Source organism: Chelon labrosus (genome assembly GCF_963514085.1).
Source record: "Chelon labrosus genome assembly, chromosome: 17".
NCBI lineage: Eukaryota > Metazoa > Chordata > Actinopteri > Mugiliformes > Mugilidae > Chelon > Chelon labrosus.
Genome location: NC_140350.1, coordinates 25,742,419 through 25,760,178, shown reverse-complemented (window position 1 = coordinate 25,760,178; position 17,760 = coordinate 25,742,419). Strand labels below are relative to the sequence as shown.

The 17,760-nt window shown below is 47.9% G+C and overlaps 1 protein-coding gene across 1 annotated transcript; it reads right to left on the bottom strand.

Annotated features, from left to right (window-relative positions):
• Nucleotides 1–369: 369 nt before the first annotated feature.
• prr7 (proline rich 7 (synaptic)) lies at nucleotides 370–10,321 on the bottom strand (the record flags this gene model as incomplete). The annotated part of the gene is made up of 2 exons (XM_084564932.1): nucleotides 370–1,712; nucleotides 9,982–10,321. 2 exons carry the CDS (start codon nucleotides 10,319–10,321, stop codon nucleotides 1,144–1,146), a joined length of 909 nt encoding a protein of 302 aa, XP_084421058.1. The 3' UTR covers nucleotides 370–1,143.
• Nucleotides 10,322–17,760: the final 7,439 nt, after the last annotated feature.

The following is a 17,760-nucleotide window of genomic DNA, read 5'->3' as shown; positions in this document are numbered from 1 at the left end:
GCAGCATGAAGAGGACGGTGGCAGGAAAAACCTTGAACAGAACCAGGACCAGGACCAGAACCAGGACCAGAACCAGAACCAGGACCAGCTCATATGGAGGACCCATCTGCCTGAGGCCGACCAGGTAGAGACAGAGAAGAGAAGAGAGGACAGGAGGAAGGAGACAAACGTCCAGACACAACACATAGATAATAACATGCTAAGCAGGAATAATTCAAATGATATGTGGCTGAACCCCCCCCCCCCCCAAAAAAAAATGTTGAATCAACCGAGACCTTTGTTTCTTGAAGACATTCCATCTCAGGACGTCCCTACTAGATGGACAACAACTAGTCCAGTTGTCCTTGTTTCTTCTCAGATATAAACAAACGGAGACGTCGCCTCTTTTTACTGATGAAGACGTTTTTTATTTAACATGAGAAAAGGAATTAGTCACAAATCTTTAAAGAATCATATGAAGTTTGAACATGTAAAATAGAGGAGACGACACAGCAGGACGTCCCAGAGGAACAGTTCACTCAGTCAAAGCTCCAACATGGCGTCACGTCTGTCCTCCTGTAAACTCTCACCAGTCCTTGAGACGACGACGAGCCTCGAACACAATGTTCAAAAACTCAAAGCAGATAAAAGAGGAGAGGTCGTCGTGGGCAACAGACAGTTCCTGGAAGCCATGGCAACGGCAGTCTGGTCCAATGGGCTGCTGAGGAGAGGAGCTGAGGGATGAATGAAACAAAGAGTCAGGATGAAAGGTTGGAGAGACAGCTGCTCGTCCTCTTCCTCGTTACGACTCTTCCTCTCTCCTCAGAAGAGATCTGACTCTACTTAGCTCTGACATCATGACACCAGCACCTCAGTGACTCAACACTAGTCTCAAACAGAGTGTAACGTCCTCCTTCACCCACACAGAGCTGAGCGCCACCGTCCCGGCGGGGGAAGTGGCGCCGTCGCCCACAGATCTGCTCCAGGAATCAATCCAGCCTCGTTCAGCCTGGAGGGAATGAAATCTCTGCTGCTAGCAGCGTTACAGCGTTACAGCGTTACCGTGGTAACCACAGAGACGGCCTAGAGACAGGAAGTCTGTCTCCTCATCAGAAACTCTTCAGCTCAACAACGTTTCCGTTGGCTGGACGCTAAGATCAAGGTCTAGACTGCAGTGCTGCGTCCCAGCAGGGGGAAGGCTGTCGGCATCCCACAGCCGGACTCCAGACCCCTCAGGCCATGGACGCCCTGGAGCCCCTGCAACCCTCCTTGGAAACCCTGTATCCCTCCATGAAGTCCGAGTCTGTCGTGATGAGTCCTGGGTTCTCTGCGGGGCATGGTAGCCATGGCGGCGGCGGCCTGCAGCGAGCGCCCCTGTGGCGGGGTGATGTTGTTGTGGTTCAGATCCATGTTGGACAGGAGGTGTCCCAACGAGTCCCAGCGCTGAGACGAGGGCAGACGAATCAGGGAGGAGTACCCTCGATCAGGGAAGACGGTGGCAGCGGGAGGCTTGCTGATGTCGAATGTGAACGCTGACGGAGGAAGAGGAGGAGGAGGAGGAGCGTAGCTTTCCCTCAGGGCTGCTGCTGGTGGTGGTGGTACTGCTCGGGGCGGGCCGGACTTCTGGTACGTACCTCCTCGTGGGTCTGACAAGACCTCGCTGTAGGGAGGAGGAGGATCCTCCATCAGGACGGCCTCCTCGTAACATGGCGGCTTCCCAAATATGTCAGTGTCTGGAAGAAAAACAGGTTTGGGTTAAAATAAAACTACTTTACCTGCTACGGCACCAAAATATCACCTGGTGAAGAAATGAAGAAATCTAACAGGATAGGAAGAGAGAGGAACTCTGTGAGGACAAAGACTAAGACAAAGACCAGGTAGATATAACTCCTCCTACCAGCTGGAAGGTCAGGAGGATGGGAGGAGCTACAGACAATGAGCAGGTAGATAACTCCTCCTACCAGCTGGAAGGTCAGGAGGATGGGAGGAGCTACAGACTGTCGTACAGAGCAGGTGTCTTGGTTTGTGTCTACACTCATTCATTCTAGTTCATCCAATTACAGAGAGACTGAATGTGTCAGTGATGATTCACTGAGTTTATTATGTGGAGCAGGAATGAATGAATGAATGAATGAATGAATCAATCAATCAATGAATCAATGAATGAATGACCGACAGCTCTGACTCTATCAGTATCATGTCTAAACTCTAAGACTGATCTAAACCAACACTCAGCGTCTCAGCGTCCAGTCGTCACAGGCTGATGTTTGACAGAGGACGTACATGTGGACTGTGTCCGAAATCACTCCCTAACCACTATATAGTGACCACGCCATTTTGTAGTGGTGTCCGAATGTTTAGTGTCCACTATATAGTGCACTGCATGTATCCCACAATTCACCGCGAAATGTAGTGAACATCCGATGGTCACTAACCGGAGCAAGATGTCCCATCATGCATTGCCAGAAGTTCTCTTGGCGCAGAAAGTAAATTAAATATGGCAGACGGACGGGAAACTGTGTACAAATGTAAGTATTTTTCTGTTTGACGTTTGATTCCGAGTTTTAAAACAGGTTGTTAATATGCAATACTATTTAAAAACTTACTGGAGGGTACACAGCCATTACGGCACCGATCGTGGCTAGCGATAAAAATAAATAATAATAATAATAATAATAATAATAATAATAATAAATAAAAAGTACAGGACAGTAATCAAAAGACTCTAATTTAATAAAAATGCAGTAGTAAATGGACAAGTATTATGTGAGAAGACGTTAATGTGGTACGTTTTAATTGTGCGACAGCGATGACGTAATTACCGGCGCCAAGAGAAGTGTCCGAAAGTGTTGAGCTCACTATATAGTCCACTACATTTATTTCCCTGTTTAGGGAGCAGGGAATGAGTGAGTGATTTCAGACACAGCCATGGACTCAGTCACGTATCCCAGAATGCATTTCACTGAGTACAGGATGACGCAATACTCCACCACCTACTTGGCTTTCATAAACACTTCTTCTTCTACTGAATCAATTCAGCGTTGGAGGTAAACACTCCTCCTCTCATCCCCCCTCGTAGGAGGAGGAGGAGGAGGAGGAGGAGGAAGAGGAGGAGGAGGAGATAGTTCTCTTCTCCAGATGGTCCAGGAAACATTTCCAGTATTTTCTGAGTCTAAATATTTCAGACGTTGTCATCAGGACGGTAACCGACGGTAACCGTCCACAGTAAAGTCAAGTAGAAGAAAATAAAACTATATAATAAATGAATATAAAGAAGCTGTTTGTTGAAGCGTTGCCATGGAGATGGATGTATTTATGGATGGTATCATCATCAGCTGATCAACATCAACATCGACATCAGAGAGAGAGAAAGACAAAGACTTTACTGAAAATATTCTGAATAGAACACAAAGGACTTTAATGTTTAACATCATCATCTCATTTCACCTCCTCTTCTCTCCTCTCTTCTCTGTCCCTTTTATCATCTTCATCTCATTTCATCTTCATCTCTTTATCTCTTCATCTCTTCATCTCATCATCTCTTCATCACGTCACCCCGTCACCCCGTCACCCCGTCGCTCTTCTTTCCTCTCATCTCTGTCCCTTTTATCATCTTCATCTCATTTCATCTTCATCTCTCATCATCTCTTTATCTCTTTATCTCTTTATCTCTTCATCACATCACCCCGTCGCTCTTCTTTCCTCTCATCTCATTTTATCTCTTTGTCTTTTAGCCACGTCTCAGATATCTTCCTCTGATTTCATCTCTTCATCTCTTTTCTCATCTAACATCATCTCTGTTCTTCTTGTTGACACATCTCTAACATCTCAGTCTCATTTCACATCATTACTCTTCTTTCCTTTTCATTTCTTTCAACTTCTCTCTCATCACATCATCCTTCGCTGATCTCACATATCTACTTCTCATTTCACATCTTCTGTCTCTTCTACATCCTCTGTCAACTTTTCATCATCTCTTTCTTTTTCTTTTGGCCACATCTCTATCATCTCTATCTTCATGTCATCATGGCTCATCCTTGCTTCTTATCTCAGTTATCTCACCTTGTATTTCCTCTCCACTGTACTGATCTATTCTCTTTTCTTATCTCGCTTTCTTTCATTTTCGTTCGTTCGTTCGTCGTCTTCCGCTTATCCGGGTCCGCGTCGCGGGGGCAGCAGCTTCAGCAGGGAAGCCCAGACAGCCCTCTCCCCAGCCACTTCCGCCAGCTCCTCCGGAGGAACCCCCAGGCGTTCCCAGGCCAGACGAGAGATATAATCCCTCCATCGTGTCCTGGGTCGGCCTCGAGGTCTCCTACCGGTGGGACATGCCCGAAACACCTCTCCCGGGAGGCATCCGGGAGGCATCCTTACCAGATGCCCTAGCCACCTCAACTGACTCCTCTCGACGTGGAGGAGCAGCGGTTCTACTCTGAGCTCCTCCCGTATGTCCGAGCTCCTTACCCTATCTCTAAGGCTGAGCCCGGCCACCCTACGAAGGAAACTCATTTCGGCCGCTTGTATTCGTGATCTTGTTCTTTCGGTCATTACCCAAAGTTCATGACCATAGGTGAGGATTGGAACGTAGATCGACCGGTAAATTGAGAGCTTCACCTTTCGGCTTAGCTCTCTCTTCACCACGACCGACCGGTTAAGCATCCGCATCACTGCAGATGCCGCTCCGATCCGCCTGTCGATCTCTCGCTCCCTTTTACCCTCACTCGTGAACAAGACCCCGAGATACTTGAACTCCTCCACTTGAAGCAGGACCTCCTCCCCGACCCGGAGTGGGCAATCCACCCTTTTCCGACTGAGGACCATGGCCTCAGACTTGGAGGTGCTGATCCTCATCCCAGCCGCTTCACACTCGGCTGCGAACCACCCCAGCAGGAGCTGAAGGTCGTTGTTCGATGAAGCTAAGAGGACCACGTCATCCGCAAAAAGCAGGGACGGGATCCTCCGATCACCAAACACAACACCCTCCCCCACCCGGCTGCGCCTAGAAATTCTGTCCATAAAAGTTATGAACAGAACCGGTGACAAAGGGCAGCCCTGGCGGAGTCCAACCCTCACTGGGAACAGGTCCGACTTACTACCGGCTACACGGACCAAACTCGCACTCCTTTGGTACAGGGACTGAATGGCCCTTAGTAAGGAGCCATCCACCCCATACTCCCGGAGCACCCCCCACAGGATGCTCCTGGGGACACGGTCGTAAGCCTTCTCCAGATCCACAAAACACATGTGGACTGGTTGGGCAAACTCCCATTTCCCCTCCAGCACCCTAGTGAGGGTAAAGAGCTGGTCCATGGTTCCACGTCCGGGACGAAAACCGCATTGTTCCTCCTCGATCTGAGGTTCAACCATCGACCGGACCCTCTTTTCCAGCACCCTGGCATAGACCTTGCCAGGGAGGCTGAGGAGTGTGATCCCCCTATAGTTGGAACACACCCTCTGGTCCCCCTTTTTAAAAATGGGGACCACCACCCCGGTCTGCCACTCCAGAGGTACTGCCCCCGATGTCCACGCAATGTTGCAGAGGCGTGTCAACCAAGACAGCCCTACAACATCCAGAGCCTTGAGATACCCAGGGCGGATCTCATCCGCTCCCGGAGCTCCACCGCCGCGGAGTTGTTTTACTACCTCGGCGACTTCTGCCCCAGAGATTGGATGGTCCAACCCCAGGCCCTCCGGCTCTGTTTCCTCTATGGAATACGTGTTGGTGGGATTGAGGAGCTCCTCAAAGTATTCCTTCCACCGCCCGACTATATCCCCAGTTGATGTCAGCAGCTCACCACCCCCACTGAGAACAGTGTGGACGTGTTGCCGCCTACCACCCCTGAGGCGCCGGACGGTTTGCCAGAATCTCTTCGGAGCCGATCGATAGTCTTCTTCCATAGCCTCACCGAACTCCTCCCACGCCCGAGTTTTTGCCTCAGCGACTGCCCTCGCCGCAGACCGCCTGGCCATCCGGTACCGGTCAGCTGCTTCAGGAGACCCACAGACCAACCATGCCCTGTAGGCCTCCTTCTTCAGCCTGACGGCTCCCCTCACCTCCGGTGTCCACCAGCAGGTTCGGGGGTTACCGCCGCGACCAGCACCAGTGACCTTGCAGCCGCATCTTGCAACAGCCGCCTCCACAATGGCGGAGCGGAACATGGCCCATTCGGACTCAATGTCCCCCACCACCCCCGGGACGCGGTTGAAGCTCTGCCGGAGGTGGGAGTTGAAGACCATGTTGACAGGTTCCTCCACCAGGCGTTCCCAGCAGACCCTCACTACTCGTTTGGGCCTACCAGGTCTGCGAGGCGTCTTCCCCTGCCATCTGGTCCAACTCACCACCAGGTGGTGATCAGTTGACAGCTCTGCTCCTCTCTTTACCCGAGTGTCCAGAACATACGGTCGCAGGTCAGATGATACGACTACAAAGTCAATCATCGACCTACGACCTAGGCCGTCATGGTGCCAAGAGCACCGATGAACAACCTTATGTTCGAACATGGTGTTAGTTATGGACAAACTGCGACTCGCACAGAAGTCCAATAACTGAACACCACTCGGGTTCAGATCAGGCAGGCCGTTCCTCCCAATCACGGCCCTCCAGGTCACGCTGTCATTGCCCACATGAGCGTTGAAGTCTCCCAGCACGACAATGGAGTCCCCAGTCGGGGCGCCATCCAACGTCCGTCCTAGGGACTCCAAAAAGGGCGGGTACTCTGAACTGCTGTTTGGCGCATATGCGCAGACAGCAGTCAGGACCCGTTCCCCGACCCGAAGGCGCAGGGAAGCAACCCTTTCGTCCACCCGGGAGAACCCCAACGTACAGGCCGATAGTCCAGGGGCAAGCAAAAAGCCCACCCCGGCCTTCCGCCTCTCACCCGGAGCAACTCCAGCAAAGAAGAGGGTCCAACCCCTCTCGAGGACTTGGGTTCCAGAGCCGATGCTATGTGTCGAGGTGAGGCCGACTATATCTAGTCGATAGCGCTCAACCTCTTCCACAAGCTCCGGTTCCTTCCCCGCCAGAGAGGTGACGTTCCATGTTCCGAAAGCCAGCTTCCATAACCGAGGATCAGACCGCCAAGGCCCCCGCCTTGGTCTGCTGCCCGATCCCTATTGCACCGGACCCTTCATATTCCTCCTGCGGGTGGTGGGCCTACAGGGAGGTGAGCCCATGTCTCCCGTTCGGGCTGGGCCCGGCCGGACCCCATGGGCGAAAGCCCGGACACCAGGCGCTCGCCCACGAGCCCCAGCCCCAGGCCTGGCTCCAGGGTGGGGCCCCGGTAACCCTCCGGGCCGGGTACACGTTCTCCTCTTGGTCTTCTTCCTGAAAGGTCATCTGAACCTTTCTTTGTCTGGCCCTTCGCCTAAGACCAGTCTGCCTTGGGAGACCCTACCAGGGGCAAATTGCCCCGGACAGCATAGCTCCTAGGGTCATTAGGACACTCAAACTCCTCCACCACGATAAGATGATGGTTCAAGGAGGAGTCTTTCATTTTCTTTTTTCTAATTTCAGATCTCATTCGTTCTCATCTTCTTTTCATCTCCTGTCTCATTATCTCTTTCATTATCTCTCCTCCTCTCTAATGCTCATCCTGTTCTGTGTCTCCTCGTCGTACGTTTCATCTAATTTAATTTGTTCTTATCGCAGCGTTTGATCAGACATCTCTTTCTCAGGTTTGCCTCAGCATCCAGCAGCATCTTCATTTACTCAGAGAGGATTAGAACTCTAGATTATATGAAGGTTATCTCACATGAACAATCACTTCCCTCTGAGCCGACCAGGACGTCCCAGCTGACGTCCTGAAAGGTGACAGAGAGGCGACACTAACATCCTCTTCTGGTTCAGACATCTGTGGCTGCAGACGGAGGAGGTCGGCGTCTGAACCCAGAGACTCATCAGAGCTGTGAACATGTTGGTGTCAGGACTTTGGTCCAGAAGTCTGTCAGAGCAGCACATGGTGTCAGCGACAGCAGCTGATGAATCAAATCTGTCTCTGAAGACAAACTAAGGCTGGAGTTACTGACGTGTCCCATAAGTTTGTAAAGATTAGATTTTTTATGGTGTAAAGTTTAAAGATGAACGACGCCCACGTGTTTCCTGACGTTTTGAAGCTCAGTGTGGCGTCTCTGGTCGTCTCCATCTTGGCTAGCTCCACCTAGCTCCCAGCTAATTCTAATGTAGCTGAAGTTTATAAATGAGCTGTAGGAGCTAAAGCGTTTTAGTAGCCGGCGGTAAACATGTTTATTTCTGTCTCCTGGCTCGGTTCTCCGTCCTCCGTTGAGCTCAGCTGGTCGGCACCTGCTTGTCTTTAAGCTCTGCTGCTGCTTGGATACTAAACCTCTTCATCAGTCTGCTTTGTCACCAAGACTCCAGGAAGCTTTTGTTTCATCCGTTGCTTGTCTGTCTCTGCTTGTTAACCATCTCTGACAGCAGCTGTTGCTCTTTTACTGATTCTCTCAGGAAACCTCTTCCCTCCTCTCCTCTGTGCAGACCTTCTTATTCTTCCTTCAGTTGCTGCTGATTACACTAACGTTGTTTCATTCTCAGCAGATTTTCACACAGTTCCTGAACGTAGACAAAGAGAACCCAATCAAACCAGCATCTCTGAACGGAAGTGGTTCTGTTCTGGGGAACGGTCTACTTTCAGGACTTGTGTAGAAAACGCTGACGTTTTCACAAAGAGCTCAAAACTTTTAAGTGGCTCAGTAAACTTTAGGCTCCGTTTTCAACCAAACTAAACTTTGTTAAAAAGACAAAAACTTCTAGTTTATGCTAATGCTGCTCAGTTTTACTCTTCACGCTGCAGATGGTGGAAGTGATTTTGTGGAGTGACAGCTACGTCTGCAGGGACGTAAAGCACAATGTCTGCACAGTTTAATGGAGCTGAGGACGACAGGACAACGTTCCTCTGTGGGTTTCTAGGGTTAAGGTGAATCACAGTGACCTGCAACGTCTGTCTGCATCTAAATAAATCATTAACCATATTAATTTAGTTATTTCAACAAGAGAAGAAAGTATAATCTACTTTAAACACTGAGCACTGATCTGGTCTCTAGAGTCCAGGTTAAACAGGTCCAGGTGTGAACGCTGATCTGGTCTCTAGAGTCCAGGTTAAACAGGTCCAGGTGTGAACGCTGATCTGGTCTCTAGAGTCCAGGTTAAACAGGTCCAGGTGTGAACGCTGATCTGGTCTCTAGAGTCCAGGTTAAACAGGTCCAGGTGTGAACACTGATCTGGTCTCTAGAGTCCAGGTTAAACAGGTCCAGGTGTGAACACTGATCTGGTCTCTAGAGTCCAGGTTAAACAGGCCCAGGTGTGAACGCTGATCTGGTCTCTAGAGTCCAGGTTGAACAGGACCAGGTGTGAACACTGATCTGGTCTCTAGAGTCCAGGTTGAACAGGTCCAGGTGTGAACTCTGATCTGGTGTCTAGAGTCCAGGTTAAACAGGTCCACGTGTGAACACTGATCTGGTGTCAGTCCACATGTGGAGGTGGTCTGGGACACATGTGACCTCCTTCCTTTGGTAGTGTGAACACACAATGAGTCCTGGGTCACATTAAAGACCACCTACTCAACAGGGCTGATCTGAGGAAGAGGAGTTTAACTCATTCATTCAACAGTATTTATTACTAAAACACTTGATGATGATCCTCAGCTCTAATTTATGACTAAATACCAGCGACTCTCACATCATCTAATCAGTAAAGTTACGTCAGATCAAACAGACTCTGCTCTCAGCCTCTGACCGTCTCCTTCCTCTGCTCTTTCTTTATTCGTACCCTCCGTCCCGTCGCTGCTTGACCTCCACAGTCGTTGCCTACGCCTCAGCAGGTACGGAGGGAGGGAGGTGGAAGCTGGAAGTCTAAAATAAATCTAACACAGTTGCATACCCTCTGCTTCTTGTTCAGCACAGTTTCTGCAGCACCTCAGCACCATCAGCAAAATGGACCAAAATCTACCTGAAGTGAAATCAACAGAATATGAACCGTACTAAGACCCTCACCTGGCATGCTGACCCAGTTAGCCTGGGGCAGGGGGTGAGGTACCGGCAGAGGAAGGGGCGGTGACAGAGGCTGAGCTGGGCAGAACTGTGGCGGCTCCCGGGGCAGCTGTGAAGGTGGAGGAGGTTGTGGAGGAGGCGGCGGGTATCCGGCCGGGTGGCAGCTGAGCGGCTCCATCTCCACGGCCCGTAAGCATTGCTCCCTGAGCCTCTCCTCGCGGCGACGCTTCAGCCGGCGCTGCAGGAAGCTACAGAAACAGCAGAGCATCACGATGACGGCCCAGACCAACCAGAAGCCGGCGAAACAGGCCAGGAAGGTGTAGGTGCCCTGGGACATCACCATGGCAGGAAGGGGTCCGCGTCACGTCACGTCAACGAAGTTTAGGATTCGTCTCCAAAACTGTGACACATCTGAGGACAAACTGATGAACTGGGACTAGAAAATATATAAAAGCAGATTCAGCTTCTGTCAATTAAAGCTGAGAGAAAAAAAAAACATCTAAAGAAATAAACCGTCCTTCAAGACTGATTTCATTGAAGATGGCAGCTCTTTGATTGGGACATAAAAATGTTCAAAGGATTCTTGTAACTGCTGGAGGAAATTAAAAAACATTGAATCCAGAGAGATTCAGACAAAGCTTTTAACAGTCACATTGTGCAGCTCCAGTCTTATCATCTTCAATTAAAATGTGTGTCTGCTTAATTAATAAAGTGATCCTCTGTGAGGTTTGACCGAAGGATTGTTGTGTTCTGTAGCCGTGGTAGTTTTATTATTAAATCCTTGTTCTTCACTGAGATCCTGACTAGAAACATTGGTGCTCGTCTCGTTATCTCCTGAATGTTCACAGATCTGGATCTGGTTTCTGTTTGCAGGACGGACCGTATCCCTCAGGACTCCAGATGAACATCCACCGTGTTCGCCGTCAGCATCCGTTTAAATCCTCCAAACTCCCTGAATGAAAACATTCTTCTCATTTCTGATGAAGAATTAATCACCGTCTGATATTTGAAGCTCAAGAGATGAGGGTAAGAATATAAAGAGGATGAACTGAGATGACATCCAATCAGAAGCGCCAAAAAAAACCCACATCAGTCCACGTGAAGTCAAACAGCTGGTCCCTTCAGGGGCCACGGAGGACCGGGGGAGTCGGGGGTCCGTCTACAGCGCCGGGACAACGAATTCTTCCCCCTCAGATCCTGGTGGGACTCCTCAGCCTCACGCTGACCTACAAAGACACACAAGACCGTCGTCAGGACAAATTCAGACAATGTTTTCAACACAGTGAGACCTCGAGGAGGGGGGGGGGGGTGAGTATCGGTTTCACACTTCACAGAGCAGCTCACGGAGAAAACATCCACAGAGGAGATGGAAGAGAAAGAGACAGAAAGGTCCAATTAAAACCTCTAAACTATTAAAGCATCTCATCTAATCAGATCGTCTTCTGGTGAAAAGTCACAGAGATGAAATGTTTGTTGAGTCGTCCATCCACCCTGATCTCCTCCCAGCATCACTAAGAGATGGTTCAGTCCAGCTCTAACTATCAGCTTCATCAAAAAGGAAAGTAGAGACGGTGTCTGCCTCCTGAACCCAGACTGGACCCAACACCCACCTGTAGAGTGTCTTCATGGACACAGTCTGGATATTCATCACTTACTTCATATATTTCTGCAGCAATGACAAGGACATGTCAACACGTCATTCCCCAGGACAGATTCTAAATGTGGAGAACAGACGACCGAGCATCGTTTCATGTCAGCGACCCCAAACAGACAATAATTAGTCTGCAGACCTCCATCTGGTCAGATCTGACCCCCAGAGCTCCTGACTGGGGAGTCAACGCTGACAGATGAATTCATAGAGAACGAGTTATCTGTCTGTCTGTCTGACGGTGGGGAGGTTATTATAGTTTAAATCCTAGTTAGAGATTATTGGTTTGCATCTTTGTGGATCAGGATTGGTCCTGCAGCAGGACAGTGAGATGGAGACGCCACAGTGAGCTCACCTCAGTAGATATGTGTGACTCCACAGAGGGTTAGTCCGTCTTTACATTCAGTCAAACGTCCAAACTGACCTCAAAGCTCTGAAGATCAAAGAAGACCAAGGACAGCTGACTGTCACTGAGCTGTGAGGCTTGAATGCTGCTGCTGTTAACGCTGCTATCAGGAAAGACTAAGAACAAAAAGAAAGGAGGTCCGTCTGTCCGTCCACTCCTGAGGAATCACTCTCACCTACGTATAGTTTCAGAAACAACACATCCATCCTCTGTGCTGCCAATAAACCAACCATACAACTGTACTTTAGTCTAATTACATTTACAGCACAAGTGGAGAGCTGAGGAGTTTTTTATCTCCCACCTCCAAATCACCCCCCGTGTCTCCTGTAATTTAAAACTGTTCAGCAGAAGTGATTCATCAGCGTGAGGTCGCACAACCGCTGATATTTCCGTCCTGATACGAAGCAGAGCTTTTGTTTACCCCCACGCTACCTAGCCCGCTGGAGGCAGCCATCAACGAGGAGCTTCATGGAGACGTACGCTGCTGCACACCCACATCTTCAACAACACAGCTGCACAACACAACTCACAACTCTACTCACGCTCTTTTATGTTTTAATCGCTCTCATCTGAAGTACAACCTGAAATTACACATTAAACATCAGAGGGAGGTTTGAGCTCCAAGACCTGAGGCAGCGGAGGAGGAGTAGACGTGTTCTCAGATTAAAGTTAGAGAAAGTTAGAACGATGTTGCAGCAAGATGAATCAGATGAGGAGTTCTCCAGCTGACGCTTTTGGTTCTGGACCAACTAAAGACTTTTAGAGCCTTCATCAACTCCTGGTAACGCAGTTCTGCATTAAACTTAACACCCAGGTGCTGCACCATCAGGTTCTGCTGCACCATCAGGTGCTGCCGCACCATCAGGTTCTGCTGCAGAGCTTTTCCAGGAGAGTTTGTGAAGGTTTTACGAGCTGCAGCTACGTCCTAGAACACGAGGACTCCTGCTGTGTTGGTAGCAGTAACAAGGAATTATTGATTGTGAACCATTCCTTCACATCCTCATCATCAGTCTCAGGTTCATCTCTAGAGCTGCCTTCAAAATAAAAATAAATCATAAATAAATGGCTGTTCTGCACCAAACCTGAAGCACAGCTGCTGCACCGTCATCGTACTTCTGTGTGACTCTAGTGTCTCTGCTCGGTTTTAAAAGTGTTGCAGGCGACAACTGAAAGTTGTAGAGAAATATACAGAAATGCAGAAAGACTCCTAACCCTAACCATGTAGGGGCTGACTTTTAGTTAGTGTGATTAAAAAGCAATAACATGAACAAAAAGATGCTGTTGATGGACAGAGAGCGTGTTAGTATTTCCTCAGCACAGATAAAGAATGTGAAGTTTTCCAGGTTCAGTTGATCTGATCCAGTGTTTGGTTCAAGGTCACAGCACAGTCTCCTCTGAGAGCAGCTGATCTGTCGCCACCTTCCACTCAAAGCACAATCCCTCATGATCAGCAGATCCACTGAGTTTGTTGGTGTCAGATAAAATCTAAAGGTCTCAGACGTTTCTCTAGTGGAGCGGCAGGAACGACCAAAGAGGCTGAAATGCTAACGTCAGCAAAGCTAACGACTACGATCACTGTTTGTGAGATCAGGCCACATGAACAGCGCCCTCTTGTGGTGTTCACGATCTGGTCAGTAGAACATTATCAGAAATGGTGGATTTATTGTAACTGTATAGAGTTTTGTTTTGTGTTTTATATTTACAGTCTCTGTCTATCAGGGCCGTTTCTAGCTTCCTAGGGGCCCTAAGCAAGATCCTGTCTGGGGCCCCTAGTGTGTTAAACTACAATGAAGAGACTGTTGACCCTTAGAGGGTCCACTAAGACGCCACAATCTACTACACCTCATGAGCAAAACACACTACAGGTAAAATGAAACATCTACTACTATTAAACTATCAGACAAGGGAAACAACAATCATCTATACGTCAAGAAATAAAACAGATTTTGAGTTTATACTTTAAATAAGAAAATACAACAAACCAACATTTGTTTTAAAGAGCAACTATGAAAACGTTACAACACTAAAAATAAAATGCTCATTTAACATCAGTCTCACACTGATCAGCATATATGACCCCCTCCCTGTAATAATAATAATGATAATAATAATAAAGGGTCTGGAGTCAGTCAGGACCACGTCAGGACAGACTGTCCACTCACATGAGACATTTTATTTTAGCTAACTTTCATGAAGCAAACACTAAAAGTTTATAACGAACAAATGCTAGAAAGCTAGCTAACATTTATCCAGGGCTAGTTAGCTAACATTTATCCAGGGCTAGCTAGCCAGCCAGCTAACATTTATCTAGGGCTAGTTAGCCAGCTAGCTAACATTTATCTAGGGCTAGTTAGCCAGCTAGCTAACATTTATCTAGGGCTAGTTAGCCAGCTAGCTAACATTTATCCAGGGCTAGCTAGCCAGCCAGCTAACATTTATCCAGGGCTAGCTAACATCTGTCCAGGGCTAGCTAACATCTGTCCAGGGCTAGCTAACATCTGTCCAGGGCTAGCTAGCCAGCCAGCTAACATTTATCCAGGGCTAGCTAGCTGGCTAGCAGCGTCTCACCTCCACCTATCCAGTCCACATCACCAACACATATCTTACTTTTATCCTTTCACCGTTTTTTCTTCCTTCGTTTTCTTTTTCCACTGATTTAACTTTTCGATCCGTTCCTGTGTTTGTTTAGTTTAATATTATCGCTAACGGTGATGATGAGTAGCAGCTGTCAATCATTCCCATCATACCTGTCGGCGGCCCGCTACGTCACTCACTGTGTGACAGTGCGGTCCAACGAATATGACGTAATAAAAACAGCAGCCATGGTTTATCACTGGAGTTTATTTATAACCTACGTTTATTTTTAAGGATATAAGGGACGAAACAAACAGATAAAGACATTTAAATTCTCCTCAGATGAGGATGAACATGTTAGCTTGTTAAATGCTAAATAAGTTTTATGTACGTCACTTCCCTGTTACTTCCTGTAACCACGAACTCCCGAGTTTGATTTGAAGGCCAAGTGCCAAGTTCACCATCTTAGCTTAGCATGTTAGCTTGCTATCACTAACCTGACAAACAGTGGGCGTGGCAAAGCACAGCTGGAGCCAGCAGCCAATCAGAGAGCCGCCTCAGGTCACATGCTTTCCAGAAGTTAGATGAGGAACAAACGCGTTTTAAATAAATGCTAATTAGCCCTAATTGCTAACATGGCTAACGGTGTGTCACGATTCAAACTGTAGAGACAAAATAAGACAAATACTGTAAATAAAAATGATAAACCTGAGTCAACTCATGATTAAATAAATAAATATTTAAAGTAAAGCTCATCACTACTCATTGAACTTCCTCAGGCCCCTGTTGATTGTTTTTGGGTTCCACTTGTGTGAGTTGTTCTCTACAGACATTAAAGTGTCTCCAGAAAGTCTCTGGTTGACATCTGGACCAAACTGAATCGTGTCCAACTCGACAGCACTGATCGATTCCCACATTATGCAACAGAGTAGAAGAGGGTTGGTCTAGAATATGAAGAGAGTGAGCAGGACCACACGAGCTATAATAATAATACTAATAATAATAATGATAATAATAATAATAATAATAATAATACTAATAATAATAATAATAATGATAATACTAATAATAAACCAATAATAAGTCAGATGTTGGTATAAACTCACCTCTGGTTCCTGAGCCGTCTCGTGACTCCGTCTCATTTAAGTTTCTGTTCGTGATGTGAGGAAATAAAACACGAAACCTAGAAGATGAGTCTGAGACTGAGACTCTGAGACTCTGAGAGACTGAGACTCTGAGAGACTGAGACTGAGACTGAGTCCGTGGAGACAGATGATCCTCCTCTCTCTCTCTCTCTCCCTCCGTGCGTCGTGTTTCAGATGTCTCGGAGAATAAAATGAGCTTTATCAGTTCACCTTGACAGCCTGGCTCCTCCCTCCCTCTCTCTCTCTCTGTCCTCCCTCTCTCTCTGTCCTCCCTCCCTCTCTCTCTCTCTCTGTCCTCTCTCTCTCTCTGTCCTCCCTCCCTCCCTCTCTCTCTCTCTCTGTCCTCCCTCTCTCTCTGTCCTCCCTCCCTCTCTCTCTCTCTCTGTCCTCTCTCTCTCTCTGTCCTCCCTCCCTCTCTGTCCTCTCCTTCATTCAGTCCCTCCTCTCCTGTCTCATCAGTGTAGCAGCAGAACGAGCGTTTCGTGACTCTCCGCCCCCCCCCCAGTCCTCCCTCTGTCCCTCTCTCTGCCTGTCTCTCTGAACCTCTGTCTGTCCCCCTGTCTGTCTGCCTGTCCCCCTGTCTCGCTGCCTGTCCCTCTGTCTGTCTCTCTGTCCCTTTGTCTGTCCCTCTGTCTGTCTGAACCTCTGTCTGTCTGCCTGTCCCTCTGTCTGTCTCTCTGTCCCTCTGTCTGTCTCTCTGCCTGTCCCTCTGTCTGTCTCTCTGAACCTCTGTCTGTCTGTCCCCCTGTCTGTCCCTCTGTCTGTCTGTCCCTCTGTCTGTCTCTCTGTCTGTCCCTCTGTCCCTCTGTCTGTCCCTCTGTCTGTCTGTCCCCCTGTCTGTCTCTCTGTCTGTCCCTCTGTCTGTCTCTCTGTCTGTCCCTCTGTCTGTCTGGTTCGTGTTTTCCAAGGACACACGTGCGTGACTCTGAGAATCGTGCATATTCTCTACACACCTTCCAGTAACCAGTCAGTCAGTAGCTCCACCTTTTTATTTGGAGATGTGAAAAAAAACGAACTTCTGAATGATTGTTTTTCTTGTTTTATCTGCAGTTATCTATTTTTGTGTTTTGATGTTTAATGAAGCCAAGACGTGGTCTCACCTGTGTCTGGATTAAAAAGTCACAAAGACTAAAGAGACAACTACAGTGAGAGAGGAAATAACTCTCCAGACCAGCAGGTGGCAGTGTGTCCATCATCTGAAAGGGAAACTACTGTTAGCTGGGAGGCTAGGAAGCTAGGAGAGTGTTGGCTGTGAGGCTAGGAAGCTAGGAGGAGCTACTGTTAGCTGGGAGGCTAAGAAGCTAGGAGAGTGTTAGCTGTGAGGCTAGGAAGCTAGGAGGAGCTACTGTTAGCTGGGAGGCTAGGAAGCTAGGAGGAGCTACTGTTAGCTGGGAGGCTAGGAAGCTAGGAGGAGCTACTGTTAGCTGTGAGGCTAACAAGCTAGGAGAGTGTTAGCTGTGAGGCTAGGAGCTAAGACTAGGAGAAGCTACCATTCAATTCAATTCAATTATATTTATATAGCGTCAATAGCGTTTTTTGTTTTAATTTTACAGTCTCTGTCTGTCTTTGATACACTTTTACATTTCCTTCATAAAACTGTTAGCTTGTTAAATGCTAAATACATTAGCTTGTTAAATGCTAAATACGTTAGCTTGTTAAATGCTAAATACGTTAGCTTGCTAAATGTTGAATACGTTTTATGTACGTCACTTCCCTGTAGCTTCCCGTAACCACAAACTCACGAGTTTGATTTGATTTGGCAGCAAAACATTTACCAAGTTCACCATCTTAGCTTAGCATGTTAGCTTGCTATCACATGCTAATTTTCAGTAAACAAAGCTAATGAAACAAACAATAAGAATATACAACTGACAAACAGTGGGAGTGGCAAAGCACAGCTAGAGCCAGCAGCCAATCAGAGAGCAGCCAGCTTTGCAGAAGTTAGATGAGGAACAAAAGGTGTTTTAATAAATGCTAATTAGCCTTAATTGCTAACATGGCTAACAGTG